Consider the following 24,766-nt stretch of genomic DNA (forward strand, 5'->3'; position numbering starts at 1 on the left):
TCTGGTGTTCTGCAAGAGATTGAAAAGATCCTAGGGGTCGATCTAGAATTGGACCCAGTTTCTCTACTGTTAGGTCTCCCTAGTAGGCATGTAACTTCGGTGGGTAAGAGGAGGCTTTACAACATCCTCACCTTCGCAGCGAGGAAAAACATACTTTTACAGTGGATTAGTGATAAGGTTCCCTCTATTAAAGATTGGCATAAGATACTATTTGAATGGGTGCCGCTGGAATATCTGACATGTACATTGCACTCTAAGACAGATCAGTTCTACAAAGTATGGGAACCTTACCTAAATTACCTAGAACCTGAAGTATCAGCTATTATGCTGCAAGGATTCTCTTAGAATGGTGATCTATGTATTCCAGAATTACACTGTACGGTCCGTGTGGGGAAGTCAACTTCTTGGTTTAAACTGAGCATTTTATTTTATTTATTTATTATGTCTTTATTGTTATTTTTTTCTGTTTATGTTTGTTTAAAATGTATGTATTGAGGGATGCAATGAGGGGGATGGGGTGAGAGAAGCGGGGAGAGGGAAATGGTGGGTGTGTGTGTACGTGCGTGCGTGCATACATACGGATATGTGTAAGCGAGTGCTGTTTTTTTTTTGCCTTGTCTTTGTTGTTGTATCTCTTAATATGGGTGAAAATTGTAAAACTCCAATAAAAAATACTGTTACAAAAAAAATAAACACTTTGTGGAACGTGTGGGTAGAAATATTAGCATAGTCCATTTCACCCTCCTGAATGCGTTCTGTGGTTATTCATAGTCTTGAAAAACATGTCACATGTCACATTCTTTTATTACCGTATTATGAAAAAAGTATAAGATCGGTTGGCACCTAAAGGGATGTTAATCTTACAGTACAGGCTTGTCCCACCCCTCTGGCCTGATGGTTTCCTCCAGGCTTCCTTAAGGGATATTAATCTCACAGTACAGGCTTGTCCCACCCCTCTGGCCTGATGGTTTCCTCCAGGCTTCCTAAAGGGATATTAATCTTACAGTACAGGCTTGTCCCACCCCTCTGGCCTGATGGTTTCCTCCAGGCTTCCTAAAGGGATATTAATCTTACAGTACAGGCTTGTCCCACCCCTCTGGCCTGATGGTTTCCTCCAGGCTTCCTTAAGGGATATTAATCTTACAGTACAGGCTTGTCCCACCCCTCTGGCCTGATGGTTTCCTCCAGGCTTCCTAAAGGGATATTAATCTTACAGTACAGGCTTGTCCCACCCCTCTGGCCTGATGGTTTCCTCCAGGCTTCCTAAAGGGATATTAATCTTACAGTACAGGCTTGTCCCACCCCTCTGGCCTGATGGTTTCCTCCAGGCTTCCTAAAGGGATATTAATCTTACAGTACAGGCTTGTCCCACCCCTCTGGCCTGATGGTTTCCTCCAGGCTTCCTAAAGGGATATTAATCTTACAGTACAGGCTTGTCCCACCCCTCTGGCCTGATGGTTTCCTCCAGGCTTCCTAAAGGGATATTAATCTTACAGTACAGGCTTGTCCCACCACTCTGGCCTGATGGTTTCCTCCAGGCTTCCTAAAGGGATATTAATCTTACAGTACAGGCTTGTCCCACCACTCTGGCCTGATGGTTTCCTCCAGGCTTCCTAAAGGGATATTAATCTTACAGTACAGGCTTGTCCCACCCCTCTGGCCTGATGGTTTCCTCCAGGCTTCCTAAAGGGATATTAATCTTACAGTACAGGCTTGTCCCACCACTCTGGCCTGATGGTTTCCTCCAGGCTTCCTAAAGGGATATTAATCTTACAGTACAGGCTTGTCCCACCACTCTGGCCTGATGGTTTCCTCCAGGCTTCCTAAAGGGATATTAATCTTACAGTACAGGCTTGTCCCACCCCTCTGGCCTGATGGTTTCCTCCAGGCTTCCTAAAGGGATATTAATCTTACAGTACAGGCTTGTCCCACCCCTCTGGCCTGATGGTTTCCTCCAGGCTTCCTAAAGGGATATTAATCTTACAGTACAGGCTTGTCCCACCCCTCTGGCCTGATGGTTTCCTCCAGGCTTCCTTAAGGGATATTAATCTCACAGTACAGGCTTGTCCCACCCCTTTGGCCTGATGGTTTCCTCCAGGCTTCCTAAAGGGATATTAATCTTACAGTACAGGCTTGTCCCACCCCTTTGGCCTGATGGTTTCCTCCAGGCTTCCTAAAGGGATATTAATCTTACAGTACAGGCTTGTCCCACCCCTTTGGCCTGATGGTTTCCTCCAGGCTTCCTAAAGGGATATTAATCTTACAGTACAGTCTTGTCCCACCCCTCTGGCCTGATGGTTTCATCCAGGCTTCCTAAAGGGATATTAATCTTACAGTACAGGCTTGTCCCACCCCTCTGGCCTGATGGTTTCCTCCAGGCTTCCTTAAGGGATATTAATCTTACAGTGAAGGCTTGTCCCACCCCTCTGGCCTGATGGTTTCCTCCAGGCTTCCTTTAGGGATATTAATCTTACAGTACAGGCTTGTCCCACCCCTCTGGCCTGATGGTTTCCTCCAGGCTTCCTAAAGGGATATTAATCTTACAGTACAGGCTTGTCCCACCCCTCTGGCCTGATGGTTTCCTCCAGGCTTCCTTTAGGGATATTAATCTTACAGTACAGGCTTGTCCCACCCCTCTGGCCTGATGGTTTCCTCCAGGCTTCCTAAAGGGATATTAATCTTACAGTACAGGCTTGTCCCATCCCTCTGCTCTGCTGGAAAACATTATGTTTTGTCCTTATTATATTCTCCTAATGTGATCTCCCAAACTTATTGTGATCTCCCAAGCTGTTTAATTGGCTGTACTCATTGTACATTGTAGTGTGTAGTAGGTTGTGTATATATACTTGTATGACTATGTCTCTCTTATAGGATCCTCAGTACAGGCAGTGTGTATAAGTTGTCATGTTCCCTTTAAGGATCCTCAGTACAGGCAGTGTGTGTATAAGTTGTCATGTTCCCTTTAAGGATCCTCAGTACAGGCAGTGTGTGTATAGGTTGTCACGTTCCCTTTAAGGATCCTCAGTACAGGCAGTGTGTATAAGTTGTCATGTTCCCTTTGAGGATCCTCAGTACAGGCAGTGTTTATAAGTTGTCATGTTCCCTTTGAGGATCCTCAGTACAGGCAGTGTGTGTATAAGTTGTCATGTTCCCTTTAAGGATCCTCAGTACAGGCAGTGTGTGTATAGGTTGTCACGTTCCCTTTAAGGATCCTCAGTACAGGCAGTGTGTGTATAAGTTGTCATGTTCCCTTTAAGGATCCTCAGTACAGGCAGTGTGTATAAGTTGTCATGTTCCCTTTGAGGATCCTCAGTACAGGCAGTGTGTGTATAAGTTGTCATGTTCCCTTTAAGGATCCTCAGTACAGGCAGTGTGTGTATAAGTTGTCATGTTCCCTTTAAGGATCCTCAGTACAGGCAGTGTGTGTATAAGTTGTCATGTTCCCTTTAAGGATCCTCAGTACAGGCAGTGTGTATAAGTTGTCATGTTCCCTTTAAGGATCCTCAGTACAGGCAGTGTGTATAAGTTGTCATGTTCCCTTTAAGGATCCTCAGTACAGGCAGTGTGTGTATAAGTTGTCATGTTCCCTTTAAGGATCCTCAGTACAGGCAGTGTGTATAAGTTGTCATGTTCCCTTTAAGGATCCTCAGTACAGGCAGTGTGTATAAGTTGTCATGTTCCCTTTAAGGATCCTCAGTACAGGCAGTGTGTATAAGTTGTCATGTTCCCTTTAAGGATCCTCAGTACAGGCAGTGTGTGTATAAGTTGTCATGTTCCCTTTAAGGATCCTCAGTACAGGCAGTGTGTATAAGTTGTCATGTTCCCTTTAAGGATCCTCAGTACAGGCAGTGTGTAAAAGTTGTCATGTTCCCTTTAAGGATCCACAGTACATGCAGCAGGCTTTGACTAACGTCTTGCTCATGGATGCTGTGGTTGGGTGCCTTCAGACCCAGAAGGCTGTATTTGCCGCCTCCAAACTGGCATACTTTGACAGAGTGAAACATGAAGGTATGCATTATGGTCCAGATACACTGTCGATTTGGTTTTTTGCATATAAATCATCTGTAAGCTTTACCATTTGTAGTTAAATGGTGGGGTTCCGGATTCAGATTTAGCCTGGTCCTGGACTAAAACACAAACTCAATGGAGAATCATTGAAAATGTATTTAGTCCAGGAGTTTCCAGGAAGCCACCCCTTGGAGTTCAAGGATCAAGTATACAACTAAATCAATGACATCGGATGTCCCTCTGAAGAACAATAGTGTTTGATATTCATTGTGATTTTCTCTAATCAGGATAGTGATTCATATTCTGATATGTCATTTTTTCTGCTTTCTGTTTCGTTGTCTGTAAGCAGTTCCTATGATGGTTCCAAAGACAACATCGGAGACGTTGAAACACAAGATCAATCCATCGCTAGACCTCCCAGCTCCACAGACTGTACACGTCTTACACTACACACCAGGTGAGGGGAAACAGACAGCTGAGTTTCTATTACTCTACACACCAGGTGAGGGGAAACAGACAGCTGAGTTTCTATTACTCTACACACCAGGTGAGGGGAAACAGACAGCTGAGTTTCTATTACTCTACACACCAGGTGAGGGGATACAGACATCTGAGTTTCTATTACTCTACACACCAGGTGAGGGGAAACAGACAGCTGCGTTTCTATTACTCTACACACCAGGTGAGGGGAAACAGACAGCTGAGTTTCTATTACTCTACACACCAGGTGAGGGGATACAGACATCTGAGTTTCTATTACTCTACACACCAGGTGAGGGGAAACAGACAGCTGCGTTTCTATTACTCTACACACCAGGTGAGGGGAAACAGACAGCTGCGTTTCTATTACTCTACACACCAGGTGAGGGGAAACAGACAGCTGAGTTTCTATTACTCTACACAGCAGGTGAGGGGAAACAGACAGCTGAGTTTCTATTACTCTACACAGCAGGTGAGGGGAAACAGACAGCTGAGTTTCTATTACTCTACACAGCAGGTGAGGGGAAACAGACAGCTGAGTTTCTATTACTCTACACAGCAGGTGAGGGGAAACAGACAGCTGAGTTTCTATTACTCTACACAGCAGGTGAGGGGAAACAGACAGCTGAGTTTCTATTACTCTACACACCAGGTGAGGGGAAACAGACAGCTGAGTTTCTATTACTCTACAAACCAGGTGAGGGGAAACAGACAGCTGAGTTTCTATTACTCTACACAGCAGGTGAGGGGAAACAGACAGCTGAGTTTCTATTACTCTACACACCAGGTGAGGGGAAACAGACAGCTGAGTTTCTATTACTCTACACACCAGGTGAGGGGAAACAGACAGCTGAGTTTCTATTACTCTACACACCAGGTGAGGGGAAACAGACAGCTGAGTTTCTATTACTCTACACACCAGGTGAGGGGAAACAGACAGCTGAGTTTCTATTACTCTACACACCAGGTGAGGGGATACAGACATCTGAGTTTCTATTACTCTACACACCAGGTGAGGGGAAACAGACAGCTGCGTTTCTATTACTCTACACACCAGGTGAGGGGAAACAGACAGCTGAGTTTCTATTACTCTACACACCAGGTGAGGGGATACAGACATCTGAGTTTCTATTACTCTACACACCAGGTGAGGGGAAACAGACAGCTGCGTTTCTATTACTCTACACACCAGGTGAGGGGAAACAGACAGCTGCGTTTCTATTACTCTACACACCAGGTGAGGGGAAACAGACAGCTGAGTTTCTATTACTCTACACAGCAGGTGAGGGGAAACAGACAGCTGAGTTTCTATTACTCTACACAGCAGGTGAGGGGAAACAGACAGCTGAGTTTCTATTACTCTACACAGCAGGTGAGGGGAAACAGACAGCTGAGTTTCTATTACTCTACACAGCAGGTGAGGGGAAACAGACAGCTGAGTTTCTATTACTCTACACAGCAGGTGAGGGGAAACAGACAGCTGAGTTTCTATTACTCTACACACCAGGTGAGGGGAAACAGACAGCTGAGTTTCTATTACTCTACAAACCAGGTGAGGGGAAACAGACAGCTGAGTTTCTATTACTCTACACAGCAGGTGAGGGGAAACAGACAGCTGAGTTTCTATTACTCTACACACCAGGTGAGGGGAAACAGACAGCTGAGTTTCTATTACTCTACACACCAGGTGAGGGGAAACAGACAGCTGAGTTTCTATTACTCTACACACCAGGTGAGGGGAAACAGACAGCTGAGTTTCTATTACTCTACACACCAGGTGAGGGGAAACAGACAGCTGAGTTTCTATTACTCTACACACCAGGTGAGGGGAAACAGACAGCTGAGTTTCTATTACTCTACACACCAGGTGAGGGGAAACAGACAGCTGAGTTTCTATTACTCTACACACCAGGTGAGGGGATACAGACATCTGAGTTTCTATTACTCTACACACCAGGTGAGGGGAAACAGACAGCTGCGTTTCTATTACTCTACACACCAGGTGAGGGGAAACAGACAGCTGAGTTTCTATTACTCTACACACCAGGTGAGGGGATACAGACATCTGAGTTTCTATTACTCTACACACCAGGTGAGGGGAAACAGACAGCTGCGTTTCTATTACTCTACACACCAGGTGAGGGGAAACAGACAGCTGCGTTTCTATTACTCTACACACCAGGTGAGGGGAAACAGACAGCTGAGTTTCTATTACTCTACACAGCAGGTGAGGGGAAACAGACAGCTGAGTTTCTATTACTCTACACAGCAGGTGAGGGGAAACAGACAGCTGAGTTTCTATTACTCTACACAGCAGGTGAGGGGAAACAGACAGCTGAGTTTCTATTACTCTACACAGCAGGTGAGGGGAAACAGACAGCTGAGTTTCTATTACTCTACACAGCAGGTGAGGGGAAACAGACAGCTGAGTTTCTATTACTCTACACACCAGGTGAGGGGAAACAGACAGCTGAGTTTCTATTACTCTACAAACCAGGTGAGGGGAAACAGACAGCTGAGTTTCTATTACTCTACACAGCAGGTGAGGGGAAACAGACAGCTGAGTTTCTATTACTCTACACACCAGGTGAGGGGAAACAGACAGCTGAGTTTCTATTACTCTACACACCAGGTGAGGGGAAACAGACAGCTGAGTTTCTATTACTCTACACACCAGGTGAGGGGAAACAGACAGCTGAGTTTCTATTACTCTACACACCAGGTGAGGGGAAACAGACAGCTGAGTTTCTATTACTCTACACAGCAGGTGAGGGGATACAGACAGCTGAGTTTCTATTACTCTACACACCAGGTGAGGGGAAACAGACATCTGAGTTTCTATTACTCTACACACCAGGTGAGGGGAAACAGACAGCTGAGTTTCTATTACTCTACACACCAGGTGAGGGGAAACAGACAGCTGAGTTTCTATTACTCTACACACCAGGTGAGGGGAAACAGACAGCTGCGTTTCTATTACTCTACACAGCAGGTGAGGGGAAACAGACAGCTGAGTTTCTATTACTCTACACAGCAGGTGAGGGGAAACAGACAGCTGAGTTTCTATTACTCTACACAGCAGGTGAGGGGAAACAGACAGCTGAGTTTCTATTACTCTACACACCAGGTGAGGGGAAACAGACAGCTGAGTTTCTATTACTCTACAAACCAGGTGAGGGGAAACAGACAGCTGAGTTTCTATTACTCTACACAGCAGGTGAGGGGAAACAGACAGCTGAGTTTCTATTACTCTACACACCAGGTGAGGGGAAACAGACAGCTGAGTTTCTATTACTCTACACACCAGGTGAGGGGAAACAGACAGCTGAGTTTCTATTACTCTACACAGCAGGTGAGGGGAAACAGACAGCTGAGTTTCTATTACTCTACACACCAGGTGAGGGGAAACAGACAGCTGAGTTTCTATTACTCTACACAGCAGGTGAGGGGATACAGACAGCTGAGTTTCTATTACTCTACACACCAGGTGAGGGGAAACAGACAGCTGAGTTTCTATTACTCTACACAGCAGGTGAGGGGAAACAGACAGCTGAGTTTCTATTACTCTACACACCAGGTGAGGGGAAACAGACAGCTGAGTTTCTATTACTCTACACACCAGGTGAGGGGAAACAGACAGCTGAGTTTCTATTACTCTACACAGCAGGTGAGGGGAAACAGACAGCTGAGTTTCTATTACTCTACACACCAGGTGAGGGGAAACAGACAGCTGAGTTTCTATTACTCTACACAGCAGGTGAGGGGATACAGACAGCTGAGTTTCTATTACTCTACACACCAGGTGAGGGGAAACAGACATCTGAGTTTCTATTACTCTACACACCAGGTGAGGGGAAACAGACAGCTGAGTTTCTATTACTCTACACACCAGGTGAGGGGAAACAGACAGCTGAGTTTCTATTACTCTACACACCAGGTGAGGGGAAACAGACAGCTGCGTTTCTATTACTCTACACACCAGGTGAGGGGAAACAGACAGCTGCGTTTCTATTACTCTACACACCAGGTGAGGGGAAACAGACATCTGAGTTTCTATTACTCTACACACCAGGTGAGGGGAAACAGACAGCTGAGTTTCTATTACTCTACACACCAGGTGAGGGGAAACAGACAGCTGAGTTTCTATTACTCTATACACCAGGTGAGGGGAAACAGACAGCTGAGTTTCTATTACTCTACACACCAGGTGAGGGGAAACAGACAGCTGAGTTTCTATTACTCTACACACCAGGTGAGGGGAAACAGACAGCTGAGTTTCTATTACTCTACACACCAGGTGAGGGGAAACAGACAGCTGAGTTTCTATTACTCTACACACCAGGTGAGGGGAAACAGACAGCTGAGTTTCTATTACTCTACACACCAGGTGAGGGGAAACAGACAGCTGAGTTTCTATTACTCTACACACCAGGTGAGGGGAAACAGACAGCTGAGTTTCTATTACTCTACACAGCAGGTGAGGGGAAACAGACAGCTGAGTTTCTATTACTCTACACAGCAGGTGAGGGGAAACAGACAGCTGAGTTTCTATTACTCTACACACCAGGTGAGGGGAAACAGACAGCTGAGTTTCTATTACTCTACACACCAGGTGAGGGGAAACAGACAGCTGAGTTTCTATTACTCTACACACCAGGTGAGGGGAAACAGACAGCTGAGTTTCTATTACTCTACACACCAGGTGAGGGGAAACAGACAGCTGAGTTTCTATCATAGTTTCAGTCTCTTATCTTCACTCTGATGTATCTGCCTGTAAGATAGAAGCTGTTTACATGCCAGTTAAGTTCATGTCCTAGCGTGTCCTGTAAGGTGCATGTCCTAGCATGTCCTGTAAGGTGCATGTCCTAACGTGTCCTGTAAGGTGCATGTCCTAGCGTGTCCTGTAAGGTGCATGTAATAGCGTGTCCTGTAAGGTGCATGTCCTAACGTGTCCTGTAAGGTGCATGTCCTAGCGTGTCCTGTAAGGTGCATGTCCTAGCGTGTCCTGTAAGGTGCATGTCCTAACGTGTCATGTGAGGTGCATGTCCTAGCGTGTCCTGTAAGGTGCATGTCCTAACGTGTCCTGTAAGGAGCATGTCCTAACGTGTCCTATAAGGAGCATGTCCTAACATGTCCTGTAAGGTGCATGTCCTAGCGTGTCCTGTAAGGTGCGTGTCCTAACGTGTCCTGGAAGGTGCGTGTCCTAACATGTCCTGGAAGGTGCGTGTCCTAACATGTCCTGGAAGGTGCGTGTCCTAACATGTCCTGGAAGGTGCGTGTCCTAACATGTCCTGGAAGGTGCGTGTCCTAACATGTCCTGTAAGGTGCGTGTCCTAACATGTCCTGTAAGGTGCGTGTCCTAACATGTCCTGTAAGGTGCATGTCCTAACATGTCCTGTAAGGTGCATGTCCTAACGTGTCCTGTAAGGTGCATGTCCTAACGTGTCCTGTAAGGTGCATGTCCTAACGTGTCCTGTAAGGTGCATGTCCTAGCATGTCCTGTAAGGTGCATGTCCTAGCATGTCCTGTAAGGTGCATGTCCTAGCGTGTCCTATAAGGTGCGTGTCCTAACGTGTCCTGGAAGGTGCATGTCCTAACATGTCCTGGAAGGTGCGTGTCCTAACATGTCCTGGAAGGTGCATGTCCTGTAAGGTGCGCGTCATAACATGTCCTGTAAGGTGCGTGTCCTAACATGTCCTGTAAGGTGCCTGTCCTAACATGTCCTGTAAGGTGCGTGTCCTAACATGTCCTGTAAGGTGCGTGTCCTAACATGTCCTGTAAGGTGCGTGTCCTAACATGTCCTGTAAGGTGCGTGTCCTAACATGTCCTGTAAGGTGCGTGTCCTAACATGTCCTGTAAGGTGCGTGTCCTAACATGTCCTGTAAGGTGCGTGTCCTAACATGTCCTGTAAGGTGCATGTCCTAACATGTCCTGGAAGGTGCATGTCCTAACATGTCCTGTAAGGTGCATGTCCTAACATGTCCTGGAAGGTGCATGTCCTGTAAGGTGCATGTCCTAACATGTCCTGTAAGGTGCGTGTCCCAACACATCTGAGTGGAAACCAGAGGAGCTTTGAAACTGTAATAGTTGGCTGCAAATACACATTGGTGGAAAGCATTCAGACAAGCATAATTATTTGTCTATTCTCAGCTGTTTATGTAGATGAGTACATGTGCCATGTATTGTCAAAGTCTGTCTCATTTCTTCACACTTGTCAGGTGTGGTAACTTATGAACTTGTTCTACTGTACAGTATGAGTCAACAACACGTAATATATCACTGATCAGCTCAACATTTGAAATTGTTTTTTTTACATTGGTTAAAAGTAGAGGCTCAGAGCTACAAAATGGTATATCATACACTGCATTTTTGAGGAACAATGGGAAAGTAATTCTGCAAGTTGATAAACTTGTAAACTCACCTTTTTTGAGAAAAGGGCCTTTTGAATGTTTTGGAGAGCTCTCCTTTGTCTACACCCATTCAGCATCTTTCACACCCTCTGAAGCCAGCCACACCCATCTATTTAAGGATTCACATGTGAGGTCATATGCTAAACAGTGAGTAGTGTAGTAAAGATTAAGACTAAAAGTGGTAGTAGCCTACAATAAGGAAAAATTCCAGGTAAACAAAGTGTCCAGATAAAATACTTTATAAATATTAGATGACGCATACCCAGACACACTTGTCAAATTGATGGGTCATGTGAAAGAAATGCTATAACCCCCAGCCACATCCAGTGGTGGAAAAAGTATTGGTGTCATACTTGAGTAAATGTAAAGATACCTTAATAGAAAATGACAGAAGTAAAAGTCACCCAGTAAAAACCTACTTGAGTAAAAGTCTGAAAGTATTTGGTTTTAAAAATACTTGAGTATCAAAAGTAAATGGAATAAAATGTACTTCAGTATCAAAGGTAAAAGTATAAATCATTTCAAATTCCTTATATTAAACCAGACGGCCTAATTTTAATATTTTTATTTTTATTGACGGATAGCCAGGGGCACACTCCAACACTCCAAGACATAATGTACAAACAAAGCATTTGTGTTTACTGAGTCCGCCAGATCAGAGGCAGTAGGGATGACCAGGGATGTTGTCTTGATAAGTGTGTGAATGGGACCACTTTCCTGTCTAAATGTAATGAGTACTTTTGGGTGTCCAGGGAAAAATGTATGGAGTAATAAGTACATTATTTTCTTTCTGTAGTGAAGTAAAAGTTGCCAAAAATATAATAGTATGATCTCAAAGGCAGTGAAAAAACCCAACATATTCTATGTTGTAATGCAGAGCTACAGTATATACCGCATACATATAATCTATATGCCTGTGGGAGTATCCATTGACTGGCTGACCCATGGATTGTACGTTTAAGGTTTAGTGTATTTGTATTTTGATGTAGACATTCACAGCTAAAAGCTGAATTGCTGTGACTGACTACAGTCTCTCTCTCTCTCTGTTTATCCAGGCCAGTTGAGTTACTCGGAGGTAGACGGAGATGGGAACCCCAAGCTGTGGTGTGCCCTCAGTGGTGGGAGGGTGGTTGTGTTTGATGCAGCCAGCTGGTCCATGCAGCAGAATTGTATTCAAGTGGGATCCTCCCAACTGGTATGATGTCTGCAAGCAGACACATACCATTTCCCCTGCGCTCTCCCTGGACTATCGCCTGAGCCTTCCTATTAGGCTCTGTTCCAATATCCACATTACAGTAGCAGAACACTTAGAGAGAAGCATTGGATTTGGCCATGCATTCTAAGGGTTATATGCTAGTGTGGATATTGGAACATGTCCTTTGTTTCTGTGAAATTGCTTACAGATAGCCTTTGAAAATAAATTGTTTTATTGAATTAAGTACACAGTGATCTCTAGCTCTCCCTCTCTTTCTCTCCCTCTCTCTCTCACCCTCACTCTAGCTCTCTGTTTCACTCATTCTCTCCCTCTCTCTAGCTCTCTGTTTCACTCGTGTTCTCTCTCCCCCCTCTAGTTCTGTTTCACTTGTTCTCTCTCTCTCCCTCTCTAGCACTGTTTCACTCTCTCTTTCTCTCTCTCTCTTTTTCTTCTGTTGATAGTGTTTCCTACTTTCTGTGGTCTCATGAGGCATGAACAGGAGTGCCTACCATTCACATGACAGTGATTAAACCTGGATATGTATGTATAATGCGTCCAAAATGGCACCCTATTCCCTATATAGTGCACTTCTTTTGACAATTGTCCTATGGGTCTTAGATGAAAGTAGTGCACTATAAAGGGAATAGGTGCCATTTGGGATGCACTTTATGTGCTGAATACGTGGCTTTATTATGTGCACAGAACTGCATGCTGGGATTGGACCAGGATCAAGTATGGATTGGCTCCCAGGATTCCATCATTTACATAATTGACACTTGCAGCATGTCCTGCAATAAGCAGCTGACAGAGCACCGGCATGAGGTTATGGACTTTGCCCTGGAGGAGAGTGACAAGATGAGGTAAAATGTTACACATATAGTACCATATGTCTGTGTCCCTGAGGGCACCCTATTCCCTATATACTGTAGGGAACTCCTTTTGAGCAGGGCCCATATGGTAAACATTTGTGCACTATGTGTGTAGGGATTAGGGTACCATTTGGGACACAGTTGGAGTCCTCTTCATGCTACAGTCGCTTCACCCTCACAAACTGTTAACCCATGTGTGATGCTCAGGATTCTATGTTGAAGGAAGGATAATGTGTTAGAACTGCCTGTTCAAATGACCAATGCACTTTTTGCAGAAAGTAGTTCTTCTAACTGACCTCACCCCAGTATCATTTTGAAAGGCTCTTAGAACGTGGTGTTCAGTGTTCTGATGCCTATTTCCAACCAGCAGATGGCAGCAGTGTACTTAAACTACACATTACTTTGCCCTCAGTGAATCATCAGTAGTTAGACCACAATCAGGCTTCTACATGGTGCTTGTTTTAATCCAACTGTCCCTCTCCTCCCTCCCAGCCAGACATACTCCTGTAGTGCCGATGGAACAGTCATTCTGTGGGACCTCTCAACACTAAAAGTGAAAAAGCAGTTTCAACTGACCTGTGATAGGCTTATGTCCATTCAGCTCTTCAATGGAACACTGTGGTACTGTAAGTAAACTCACTCAGTCATAGTTACTCTAACTGTATATTATTATTATTATTTTATATACTCCTATGTATTGTATACCCTGCCAGTGATCAATTAACAGTGTGTCAACTGACCACAAGATAACATGCTAACAACAGCAAAGCATCTAGACAGAAACTTTTGTTTGTTTTGTTTCTATCTGTTGTTATGTTGACTAGGTGCCAGAGACGGCATCGTTGAACTGAGGAAGAACGGAACGCCACATCGTAAGATGACACTTCCTGAGGATCTACAGAACATGCCCACTGAGTTCAGCAGCCTCATCCTCTTCTTAGAGGTAGTAGGCCCATGTTCCCTTCATCTTGGAGATTTCACTGAACCAAGATCTTTATCTCATGCTAGGCCTTCACCTTGGGGATTTCACTGAACCAAGATCTTTATCTCATGCTAGGCCTTCACCTTGGGGATTTCACTGAACCAAGATCTTTATCTCATGCTAGGCCTTCACCTTGGGGATTTCACTGAACCAAGATCTTTATCTCATGCTAGGCCTTCACCTTGGGGATTTCACTGATCCAAGATCTTTATCTCATGCTAGGCCTTCACCTTGGGGATTTCACTGAACCAAGATCTTTATCTCATGCTAGGCCTTCACCATGGTCTCCAAGCGGTCTCAATAATCAAGCCAGACACTATGTATTTTTGCAGCCTTCCAACAGTCAGTTTGCTTGTCATGAGAGTGTCATGAGCTGATGCCTAAACCAGTCCACTGTGTGTTTCTTTCAGAGGGGCCAGTTGTGGACGAGCTGTTCTGATTCTGACGAACTCTGTCTGTGGCACTGTAAAGACCTGACCAAGCCTTTCCTGAGGGTGCAGCTGCAGAACTGTACAGGGGTCAACTGTATGATCAAGGTTAAGAATCAGGTGAGAAAATAATGTTCTCAGTTGGACACCTGCTGTTCTTTGCATGTTTTGCTGGTAACACTTTATTGGAATGGTACCAACATAAGAACCTCTTTAACACATTACTATTAACACATACAAAACACATTCATAAGATTATGTCAACAACAGTCTTTCTCAGGTGTTGCAATTTCTACAAAAGCTTGTAAAGTAGCAGGTAAAATAGTACAGTACTTAGAAATGATACCGTACATTCCACCCTACCATCATTCATTTATCTTCTTTCTCATAGTAATGATCAGAGTGTCCAGAGCGAACGCTGATTTTAATTTCAGTAGTAAATGTCACAGTACAACTGCAAATCCTCAACAAGCTTCTCTTCATTGTTTGTCTCCTCCCCCTCCCTCGTCCAGATCTGGGTTGGCTGCAGCGGGCCGAGCCCTGACCAGTGCAGGAGGAGTGGGAAGATCTACATAGTGGACACAGAGAGCCACAGTGTAGAGAAGGAGCTGATGGCCCACACAGACAGTGTCCAGGCACTGTGCTCTGCAGAGGGCCGCTATGTACTCAGCGGCTCCGCCTGCCAGGATGGAAAAATCGCCATTTGGAAGGTTGAGTAGAGGACGAGTAGCCCGGTCCAGTATCTGTTTGTGTGGTTTTGCCAAATCTTTTAAGTGAATAAAATGTTTGGCACAACAATGACAGGAGTTTCCTAAACAGCAGAAACAGATGTGGGACCAGGTTAGAGGAAGAGTCCTGCAGACCCTGAGGAGTCCTACAGGTCTGAAGAAAGAAAGGCCCTCAAACTCAACTCTGAACCTGGAAGCCAGTTCCACTGCTTTGTTTTATTGTTCCCCTCTAATCAGGGACTGATTTAGACCTGGGACATCAGGTGGTTGTAATGAATTAGCAGGTAGAACAGAAAAGCAGCAGGCTCTGGACCTCGTAGGGTCAGAGTTGAACGTCCCTGCTATAGACTATAAATTGTTCTTATTTTCCCTGAACACCTCAGAGAGACAGTGAGCTTCTAAATGTTTTTTCAAAGCTTTGTTCTAAAATGTGCTTTTCCTGTATTAAAGACTCAAGGTTGGCCATTTTGTTTTTCACATCCTTCCACGTCTGTGTCCCAAATGGTCCCACGCTGCTCCACCTTGTGGTCTGCCCCCCAACCCCACCACGCTGCTCCACCTTGTGGTCTCCCCCCCAACCCCACCACGCTGCTCCACCTTGTGGTCTCCCCCCAACCCCACCACGCTGCTCCACCTTGTGGTCTGCCCCCCAACCCCACCACGCTGCTCCACCTTGTGGTCTCCCCCCCAACCCCACCACGCTGCTCCACCTTGTGGTCTGCCCCCCAACCCCACCACGCTGCTCCACCTTGTGGTCTCCCCCCCAACCCCACCACGCTGCTCCACCTTGTGGTCTCCCCCCCAACCCCACCACGCTGCTCCACCTTGTGGTCTCCCCCCCAACCCCACCACGCTGCTCCACCTTGTGGTCTGCCCCCCAACCCCACCACGCTGCTCCACCTTGTGGTCTCCCCCCCAACCCCACCACGCTGCTCCACCTTGTGGTCTGCCCCCCAACCCCACCACGCTGCTCCACCTTGTGGTCTCCCCCCAACCCCACCACGCTGCTCCACCTTGTGGTCTCCCCCCAACCCCACCACGCTGCTCCACCTTGTGGTCTGCCCCCCAACCCCACCACGCTGCTCCACCTTGTGGTCTCCCCCCCAACCCCACCACGCTGCTCCACCTTGTGGTTTCCCCCCCAACCCCACCACGCTTCTCCACCTTGTGGTCTGCCCCCCAACCCCACCACGCTGCTCCACCTTGTGGTCTGCCCCCAAACCCCATCACGCTGCTCCACCTTGTGGTCTGCCCCCCAACCCCACCACGCTGCTCCACCTTGTGGTCTGCCCCCCAACCCCACCACGCTGCTCCACCTTGTGGTCTCCCCCCCAACCCCACCACGCTGCTCCACCTTGTGGTCTGCCCCCCAACCCCACCACGCTGCTCCACCTTGTGGTCTGCCCCCCAACCCCACCACGCTGCTCCACCTTGTGGTCTCCCCCCCAACCCCACCACGCTGCTCCACCTTGTGGTCTGCCCCCCAACCCCACCACGCTGCTCCACCTTGTGGTCTGCCCCCCCAACCCCACCACGCTGCTCCACCTTGTGGTCTGCCCCCCCAACCCCACCACGCTGCTCCACCTTGTGGTCTCCCCCCCAACCCCACCACGCTGCTCCACCTTGTGGTCTCCCCCCAACCCCACCACGCTGCTCCACCTTGTGGTCTGCCCCCCAACCCCACCACGCTGCTCCACCTTGTGGTCTGCCCCCCAACCCCACCACGCTGCTCCACCTTGTGGTCTCCCCCCCCAACCCCACCACGCTGCTCCACCTTGTGGTCTCCCCCCAACCCCACCACGCTGCTCCACCTTGTGGTCTGCCCCCCAACCCCACCACGCTGCTCCACCTTGTGGTCTCCCCCCAACCCCACCACGCTGCTCCACCTTGTGGTCTGCCCCCAAACCCCACTATGCTGCTCCACCTTGTGGTCTAAACCCCCCCCCCCCCCCCTTGCCGTACTCAGCAGCACCACCTTGTTCAAAAATCCTTGTGAGACCCTGCTATTCCCTACATACACTACTTTTGACCAGGGCCCTATAGAGAATAGGGTGCCATTAGGGACGTAGACAGTATACAGTGGACAGTGAGGCTCAGGGAATTACATGATCATGAAGAACCCTGTCATCCTCTGTTCTCTTTACGTTGGGGTCTGCCTTTATATACTGGATGATGATGTAATAGCATTTCTCTGACTGTTTCACAACGTTTGGATGTATTTCACTAACAATATTCTGGATACACTAAATGTATGCTTTCAGATTCATATTTCCGCCTCACCCATGTCTTAGCTGTCACATACAATAAAAAAATGATTGTACAGTTATTTTTTTTTATTCCTATACTCATTCATGCAAGTCAGCCTTTCTTTCATTTACAGAGAAGGCTGAAATAGGTATTGAATACAAACCATTGTCATCTAAAATCATCTGCTGAACAGTTAGCGTGTGCTTCACCCCATCCTATAGGCACTGAGGGTGTCACGCCTTGACCGTAGAGACCCTTATTATTCTCTATGTTTGGTTAGGTCAGGGTGGGAACATTCTAGATTTTCTATTTCTTTGTTGGCCGGGTATGATTCCCAATCAGAGGCAGCTGTCTATCGTTGTCTCTGATTGGGGATCATACTTAGGCAGCCCTTTTCCCACCTGGGATTGTGGGATGTTGTTTTTGTATAGCTGCTTAGAAGCCTGCAAGACTTTACGTTCGTGTTTTTGTATTTTGTTATTTTGAGGGTGTTAATTTTAATAAAAGGAAAAATGTTCGCCAACCACCCTGCACCTTGGTTTCCTTCATACGACGAACGTGACAGAGGGTTAGTTCTTCAGTGAATAAGTCTTAGTTAGCCCTTTAGAGCGAGGTTGCTTTGGGTATGAACAGCGAACAGATCACTGATTTTGTATCTTACTATGGCAGGCATTGCGATCCTCATCTTCCCGTCAACGTTGTGGGCAGGGATTCAGTGGTCTGGCCGAGGGTGGTGGGAGGCTGCTATAATGGGCTCTCGAGTGGCGCAGCGGTCTAAGGCACTCATTTCAGTACTAGAGGTGTCACTATAAACACCCTGGTTCGATTCCAGGCTGTATCACAACCAGCCATGATTCAGAGTCCCATAAGGTGGCGCACAATTGGTCCAGCATCGTCCAGGTGTAGGCCGTCGATGTAAATAATATTTTTTTCTCAACTGTCTTGCCTAGTTTAAATAAAGGTTACATTAAAAAAATATATATATATAACAATTATGCACCCTGGGGATGCGTCCCAAATGGCACCCTATTCCCTATAAAGTGCACTACTTTTGATCAGGGCTATGGGCAAAATTACTGCACTATTTAGGGAATAGGGTGCCATTTAGTACGCCGACTGGGTCTCTGCTATGGGCCTGGCTTGCTGTGTGTTGTAGTATTATGCATGGAGGTTAATGAAAGGAATGTTTAGGGATGTGTCTGTTAGACAATGGAAACACAGAGTTCTCTTGCTGTGTCTGGGTGGGTGTGAATGGCATGTAAATGTGAGTCTATTTAACCACAGAGAACTCTGTTGTCAAAGCATTTTTTTGCATTGCAAAATAATATTTCTAATGTATTTAGCTATTTGTAATATCAATGTTGACATTTTATGAAACATTTATGAAAATTGTATTAGTCACTTTAGTATAAGAAAATAAGGTTTTGTGAAGTACTGCCACTCTCACTGATGTAATTGTCATGTGAAAAGCTATTTACAAGTAGAACGAGTTATGAATTTGCGTTTTGCCAGCTGAGATGGTCAGTGAGTCCACTGAACTCTCCGGCCGTTTCTACTGGGCATGGTCACTACCTGGTCACTACATGGTCACTACATGGTCACTACCTGGTCACTACCTGGTCACTACATGGTCACTACACGTCAGCCATATTGGAACTATTAGGATGCAGTGCTACTGTGTCAGTGGTTACCGAGAGTAGGGAGCTAGAGCACCGTGTTGTGGAGAAACCGAAACGGAGAGCGAACTACTCACAGCTATACGGTTAATACGGGATTGTAATACACATATTTGCAGGATAGGAGACCGGTTAACGGAAATAGTGGAGGTGGATCTTCGATAGTAAAGATATACGTGAGTATTACGTGGCCTTATACATTTTTGAATGATGTGGAGGATATTAAATAACTTTAACATTAGCCAGTTAGCATAGAAAGACCCCAGTCATTGACAATGGGTTGTAGTGAGAGTCGGAGCTTTCAGTTAGCCTACTTTAATTTGCGTTTTTGGTGGAGAAAATACGGTTTTATTTGATGGCGAAAAGGGGGATATATCCTTTATGCACATGAATATACATGTTTCTGCAAACAGTGGTGCCGTGTCCGAATCTCTCACGCCTAGGTGCAAGGTTCAGGGAACACAGAATGTCTTATTCACATAGTGTGCAGCGAGTGGCTACATTTCGAGTGGCAACATTAGGGAAATGATACAATGTTGCTAGTTTAAAACAAAACAAGCGATTACAACATTGTTACAAATTGTAACAACTCTCATGGTTGTTTGGAGAGCTCGCTACATTGTATGTCATTGCATTATATAGTTCCGTAGCCGGCTCAGCCCCAGCCATTCTGCATGCAGTTGTTTAAATGACCTGACTAATGTATAACGTTACTTGCAGGGGAAAAGGGGACGATTAGAGGAGACCCTAGTATCCTCTGTATTTGACACGCTGATGTAATTACACAAGTCGAAGGTAGACTGTTCCTTGTTCCATTTGTCTAATAACAAAAAAACTGCTAAACTCCATAGGCAATTACAAGGCAACAACTAAATTACGACGTAACAAAACATGTATATTAACCATAATTGTGTGAAGAGGTTCACAGATATTGAGCTTTCTTCAGTTACTGCTACAGTGCAAATAGGAGAGACTGCTCATAAACTGTAATGATTCTTGTTTCAGTTTTTTTGATTTGTTGACTGCATATGATTGCAGGCAAGCAGCATTATTTTATCTGCATGCCTGAATCATCCATTGTTTTTGTTTGTTTCCACGATCAGTATCATTGTTGCCGCCATGCCTGCTGGTGTAACAAGTTAAAGCTAGTGTGTAAAGGGAGGAGTTTGGAAGCCAGTAGGAGGAGGGGCCAGGTGTGTTGGTAAGAGGGTGTCAGGTTATCAGCTCAGTAGCACTGACAGAAGTGATTTGCACCAGTTGGAAATACTCTTACATGTAAATAGCCTACAAATATGCAGTTCTGGAATATCCTGGGCTGCGGAAATGGAGGTACGTGTGCTATATTTATATCCATAATACAACTGACAGTTTTTGAGAAGCAGTGGTAGGCTTGTTTGGCTGAGAACTGAACGTGTGTCTGTCTCAAGAAGAGTGAGTCAGTGTGCCTGAGATAAGGGCAGGAAGTTTCTCATGTCATGGCCGTGCACGCAGCTGCATGTGAAACGTCCCAGACAGGTAAAAGTTGTTTGTAGCATGAACATCATGTTACTAGTGACATCAGCATTTTTTTGTAGAGGAATCATACAGGGGTATAGAGAGCAGGAGAACCATACAGAACGTTGTACTGAGTGTTCAACCCTCAGAAGAACCCATAGTCTACCTTGTTTGTCAATGTTACCTGATAAATTCCAGGACACCGAGGTATACCTCAGAGAATGTGCTGCTTCAGGGCTAGTCTTCTGATATGAGTCATCTCGTCACATCTAATGGCTTGTAATAACCAGAAATATCAGTAGAGTTATAATGTGGGTGTGAGAATAGATGTCTATGTTTCTGCCCATGATGATACGGGTACACACGGTGCAATATCTGCCATACACTAACTAACCCTATAGATGTGGTCCTGGTGGAGTAGGCAAAACCATGTGAATGAAACCACACAGTCAAAGACCTGGGTTTCTTTCACCTCCATGTCCTGACAACAATAGTCAAATCAACTGTAGTCAAATCAACTGTAGTCAAATCACTAGTCAAATCAATGAAGGCAGAGATTGTCGACAAATGTAAGCCGAGATTTTGTTGTGTAGAAAATGTACCTTCTGATGTCGACACAGCCCCTCCAGAGGGCGATCCAGCTGTTATGTATTGCGTCACAATGTTTTGAACAAATTCCAATCTCAGGCATAGACAAGCCTTCCGTTCAATTAGATTTGAGATGATCAGATGTTCACTGCCATTGTATGTAATTACATTACACAGATACAGATTGATAATATGTAGATGAAGGAACAGGCTAACCTTGCAATCTCACTTTGCCTCAGGGAACCTCAGGTCTTCAAATTCTCAACTTATCTATGTGGATTCATCGATGGAATTTTCATTAACCAGACTTATGGTGTAAAAACGCAAATTTACCATCTGTTTGTAGTTATTTCTCTGTCTCTCACTGTATTGTGATGATAGGCTCTCAGTGGAGAAAAGAGGCCTACTGAGCTTGGTCATGCATACCTATTTTATTTTATTATTGAACCTTTAACTAGGCCAGTCAGTTAAGAACAAATTCTTATTCACAATGATGGCCTACCCCGGCCAAACCCTAACTTGGGACAACACTGGGCCAATTGTGCACCGCCCTATGGGACTCCCAATCACGGCGGGTTGTGATACAGCCTGGAATCGAACCAGGGTCTGTAGTGACACCTCTCGCTCTGAGATGCAGTGCCTTAGACCGCTGCGCCACTCGGGATACCTACTGTACTCTACTTGACTTTTTAGAAGGCTCACTAAACAGCACGTATCAGGCAGAACCCAGATCAATGACAGGCACAATTCATTATGGATCCCTTTTTCAATATTAACCTTGGCAAGGTACACTCTGAGAAAAGGCTAGCGCTATCGAATACCTTGTCAAATGTTGTTGTTTTAACATTGGTTTGGAGATCTGCTGTGTAAATCAGCCAGCAGCGATTCAATGACGAGTGGATGGGGAGTTGAATTGTGTCTTCTGGGGGGTATAGAAGGCCTGGAAAGCCCATCAACAGTGATTTATTCAAAACAGTTATGTAAACGTCAATGTGTGTATTAAGACAACAAGGCTGTCAAGTGTTCAACACATTGTAATACAAGCAAGGAAAGATCTGGAAGCAAAAACATTTTATACTCTGTCAGTTAGTCTTTACTAAGAATATAGAACCATCAGTCAATAGTGTTCTTGTCAAGAAGAACGGTGGTCCGTAGTTAAAGAACTACAGGGAATGGCCTTAGACTTATTAGTCCAATGGGAAAGTGCTTGTGGGAATGACTTTCGCTAAACTGCAGTCTTACACGGAACCATAACCGGCTGCGTGCGTGTGCCATCGTGCATACATTTATTTTGTCCCCCCACACCAAACGCGATCACGACACGCAGGTTCAAATATCAAAACAAACTCTGAACCAATGACATTAATTTGGGGACAGGTCGAAAAGCATTAAACATGTATGGCAATTTAGCTAGTTAGCTTGCACTTGCGAGCTAATTTGTCCTATTTAGCTAGCTTGCTGTTGCTAGCTGATTTGTCCTGGGATATAAACATTAGGTTGTTATTTTACCTGAAATGCACAAGGTCCTCTACTCAATTAATCCACACATAAAAATGGTCAACCGAATCATTTCTAGTCATCTCTCCTTCCAGGCTTTTTCATCGTTTAACTTATATGGTGATTGGCATCTAAACTTTCATAGTATTACCACGACAACCGGCAACAGTTCGTCTTTCAATCACCCACGTGGGTATAACCAATGAGGAGATGGCACGTGGGTACCTGCTTCTATAAACCAATGAGGAGATGGAGAGGCAGGACTTGCAGTGCGATCTGCGTCAGAAATAGGAATGACTTGTATTTTAGCCCTTGGCAACGCAGACGCTCGCGAGCAGTGTGGGTGCAATAATTGAATAACATAGATTCCTACATTTATTTTGCAACACTCGCGCACGCGATGTGAGCGGTGTGGTCAGCCTATTAGAAAAAAGGGTTCTTTGGCTGTTCCATTTAGATCCCTCTGTTGAAAGGGTTCTACATGCAACCAAAAAGGGTTCTACCTGGAACCAAAAAGGGTTCTTCAAATGGTTCTCCTACGGTGACAGCCGAAGAACCCTTTTAGGTTCTAGATTGCACCTTTCTTTCTAAGAGTGTGTATTGCAAATAGAACTACTCAAATAGGCTCTAACCCTCAGTGATTTATGGTGCAGCTCTCACAAGTTCTACAACACACCTTAGACTTGAATAATGAACGTCTCTCTCTCTCTCTCTCTCCTCTCTGTGTGAGTTGGTCTTTTGTTTGAGATGGTCTCTCGAAACATCTTTCAAAAATTAGATGATACCAATGGGTTAACCGAAGTCTGGAGCTTTTACACAATTTGACAAATGAGGAAGCTCTGGCCTCCCAGGAATTCAGCGCTGAGACCACAGCATACTGTCACACCCAGCTCTTATCAAGTCACTACAGGGATGTGAAGACCAAATGACCCAACTCAATTCCTCTGAACCCATACCTTTTGTTACAATGCTTTCTTACTCCTTTTAGTATGTGTTGCATACCGCACCCAAGTTATTTTTGTTGAACAGCAGCACACCCACTGGGCACAGATTTGGTTGAGTTGTTAACTAACGTGTGAAATCAACAGAAAATGTCACCATGCCATTGGGTGAAAAAATAAGAAATTGCCTTATGTTGATGACTTCAAATTCAATCAGTTTTCCACATTGATTCAACATCACAATGAATTATTGGGTTGGAATGAGGTGGAAATAACATTTATTCAACCAGTTTTTGCCCAGTGCTCCATGATCTCTGTGGGAACTAGAACTAGCTACCATAATCCATGACAGAAATACATTAGAAAAACAGTGTTGAGATTGGGCCTGCATTGAAGATGGCTTGTTATAGCAAACACATCCTAAACCGATATGTTGCCAGAGACAAATTTGATTATGTGATTAGCAACAGAAATTATGTAAATTGCAAGAACACTGACTCAATTGCATTTTTTTATTTTCTCCCAGGAAAATAACCTGAGGTTGAACTGATCATCAAGGTGGCTGCTGTCATCTCTCTTCTTGAATTTCTTATTTTTAATTTCCTGTTAATTGATAGAATGCAAACAACTAGTGTGTGTTATTCAGTGAGACTCAAATATTTCTGAAACTGGTAGATAGAAATATATTGAATAAAGCTAACATGATTGCCAATTCTACCTGACTGATAATCATGTCTGTTCTAAGCTATACATTTCTATGTGACCATTCTGTTCAGAGAATGCTGAAGTGATGTTCTGCTTGACAGGATCTAGATCTCTTACTGTAGTCATGACCATTCTGTTCAGAGAATGCTGAAGTGATGTTCTGCTTGACAGGATGTAGATCTCTTACTGTAGTCAAGACCATTCTGTTCAGAGAATGCTGAAGTGATGTTCTGCTTGACAGGATGTAGATCTCTTACTGTAGTCAAGACCATTCTGTTCAGAGAATGCTGAAGTGATGTTCTGCTTGACAGGATCTAGATCTCTTACTGTAGTCATGTCTGACAGTCTGAGGCTGGAGGAGATTGAGTGTATTTTTCACATCACTGTAATTTATACAGCTAATCTTCAGGGCCCAGTTCAAAAAAGAAATATCTATCTGGATTTCGCCTATCGGATAGGATTAAATGCATAGAAATATAATGAATAGAGCGGACGAATCATTGACTTGAATGGAGACT

The 24,766-nt window shown here is 45.1% G+C and overlaps 2 protein-coding genes across 7 annotated transcripts in view; both read left to right on the top strand.

Moving 5' to 3' along the window:
- LOC115176610 (DENN domain-containing protein 3-like) overlaps positions 1-15,565 on the top strand; it is a 38,523-nt gene extending 22,958 nt beyond the window's left edge. The window contains exons 18-26 of one of the 5 annotated variants that reach the window (XM_029736710.1): positions 3,879-4,008; positions 4,358-4,465; positions 11,954-12,093; positions 12,796-12,953; positions 13,455-13,588; positions 13,787-13,905; positions 14,355-14,492; positions 14,885-15,082; positions 15,192-15,565. In XM_029736710.1, coding sequence (XP_029592570.1) covers positions 3,879-4,008; positions 4,358-4,465; positions 11,954-12,093; positions 12,796-12,953; positions 13,455-13,588; positions 13,787-13,905; positions 14,355-14,492; positions 14,885-15,082; positions 15,192-15,344 — 1,278 coding nt within the window. In that variant the 3' untranslated portion in view covers positions 15,345-15,565. Of the gene's footprint in view, positions 1-3,878; positions 4,009-4,357; positions 4,466-11,953; positions 12,094-12,795; positions 12,954-13,454; positions 13,589-13,786; positions 13,906-14,354; positions 14,493-14,884 lie in introns of those variants that run through there. The other 4 variants (XM_029736711.1, XM_029736713.1, XM_029736712.1 and 1 more) reach the window with 4 other exon arrangements.
- Positions 15,566-19,020: 3,455 nt separating this feature from the next.
- LOC115176657 (focal adhesion kinase 1) overlaps positions 19,021-24,766 on the top strand; it is a 142,604-nt gene continuing 136,858 nt past the window's right edge. The window contains exon 1 of one of the 2 annotated variants that reach the window (XM_029736809.1): positions 19,021-19,199. Coding sequence is in view for 1 of the 2 variants with exons in the window: in XM_029736804.1 (XP_029592664.1) it covers positions 20,316-20,352 (37 nt within the window). In the remaining variant the exon portion in view is untranslated. Of the gene's footprint in view, positions 19,200-20,249; positions 20,353-24,766 lie in introns of those variants that run through there. The other variant, XM_029736804.1, reaches the window with a different exon arrangement.

The sequence above is a fragment of the Salmo trutta genome, chromosome 37 (genome assembly GCF_901001165.1).
Source record: "Salmo trutta chromosome 37, fSalTru1.1, whole genome shotgun sequence".
NCBI classification, from domain to species: Eukaryota; Metazoa; Chordata; class Actinopteri; order Salmoniformes; family Salmonidae; genus Salmo; species Salmo trutta.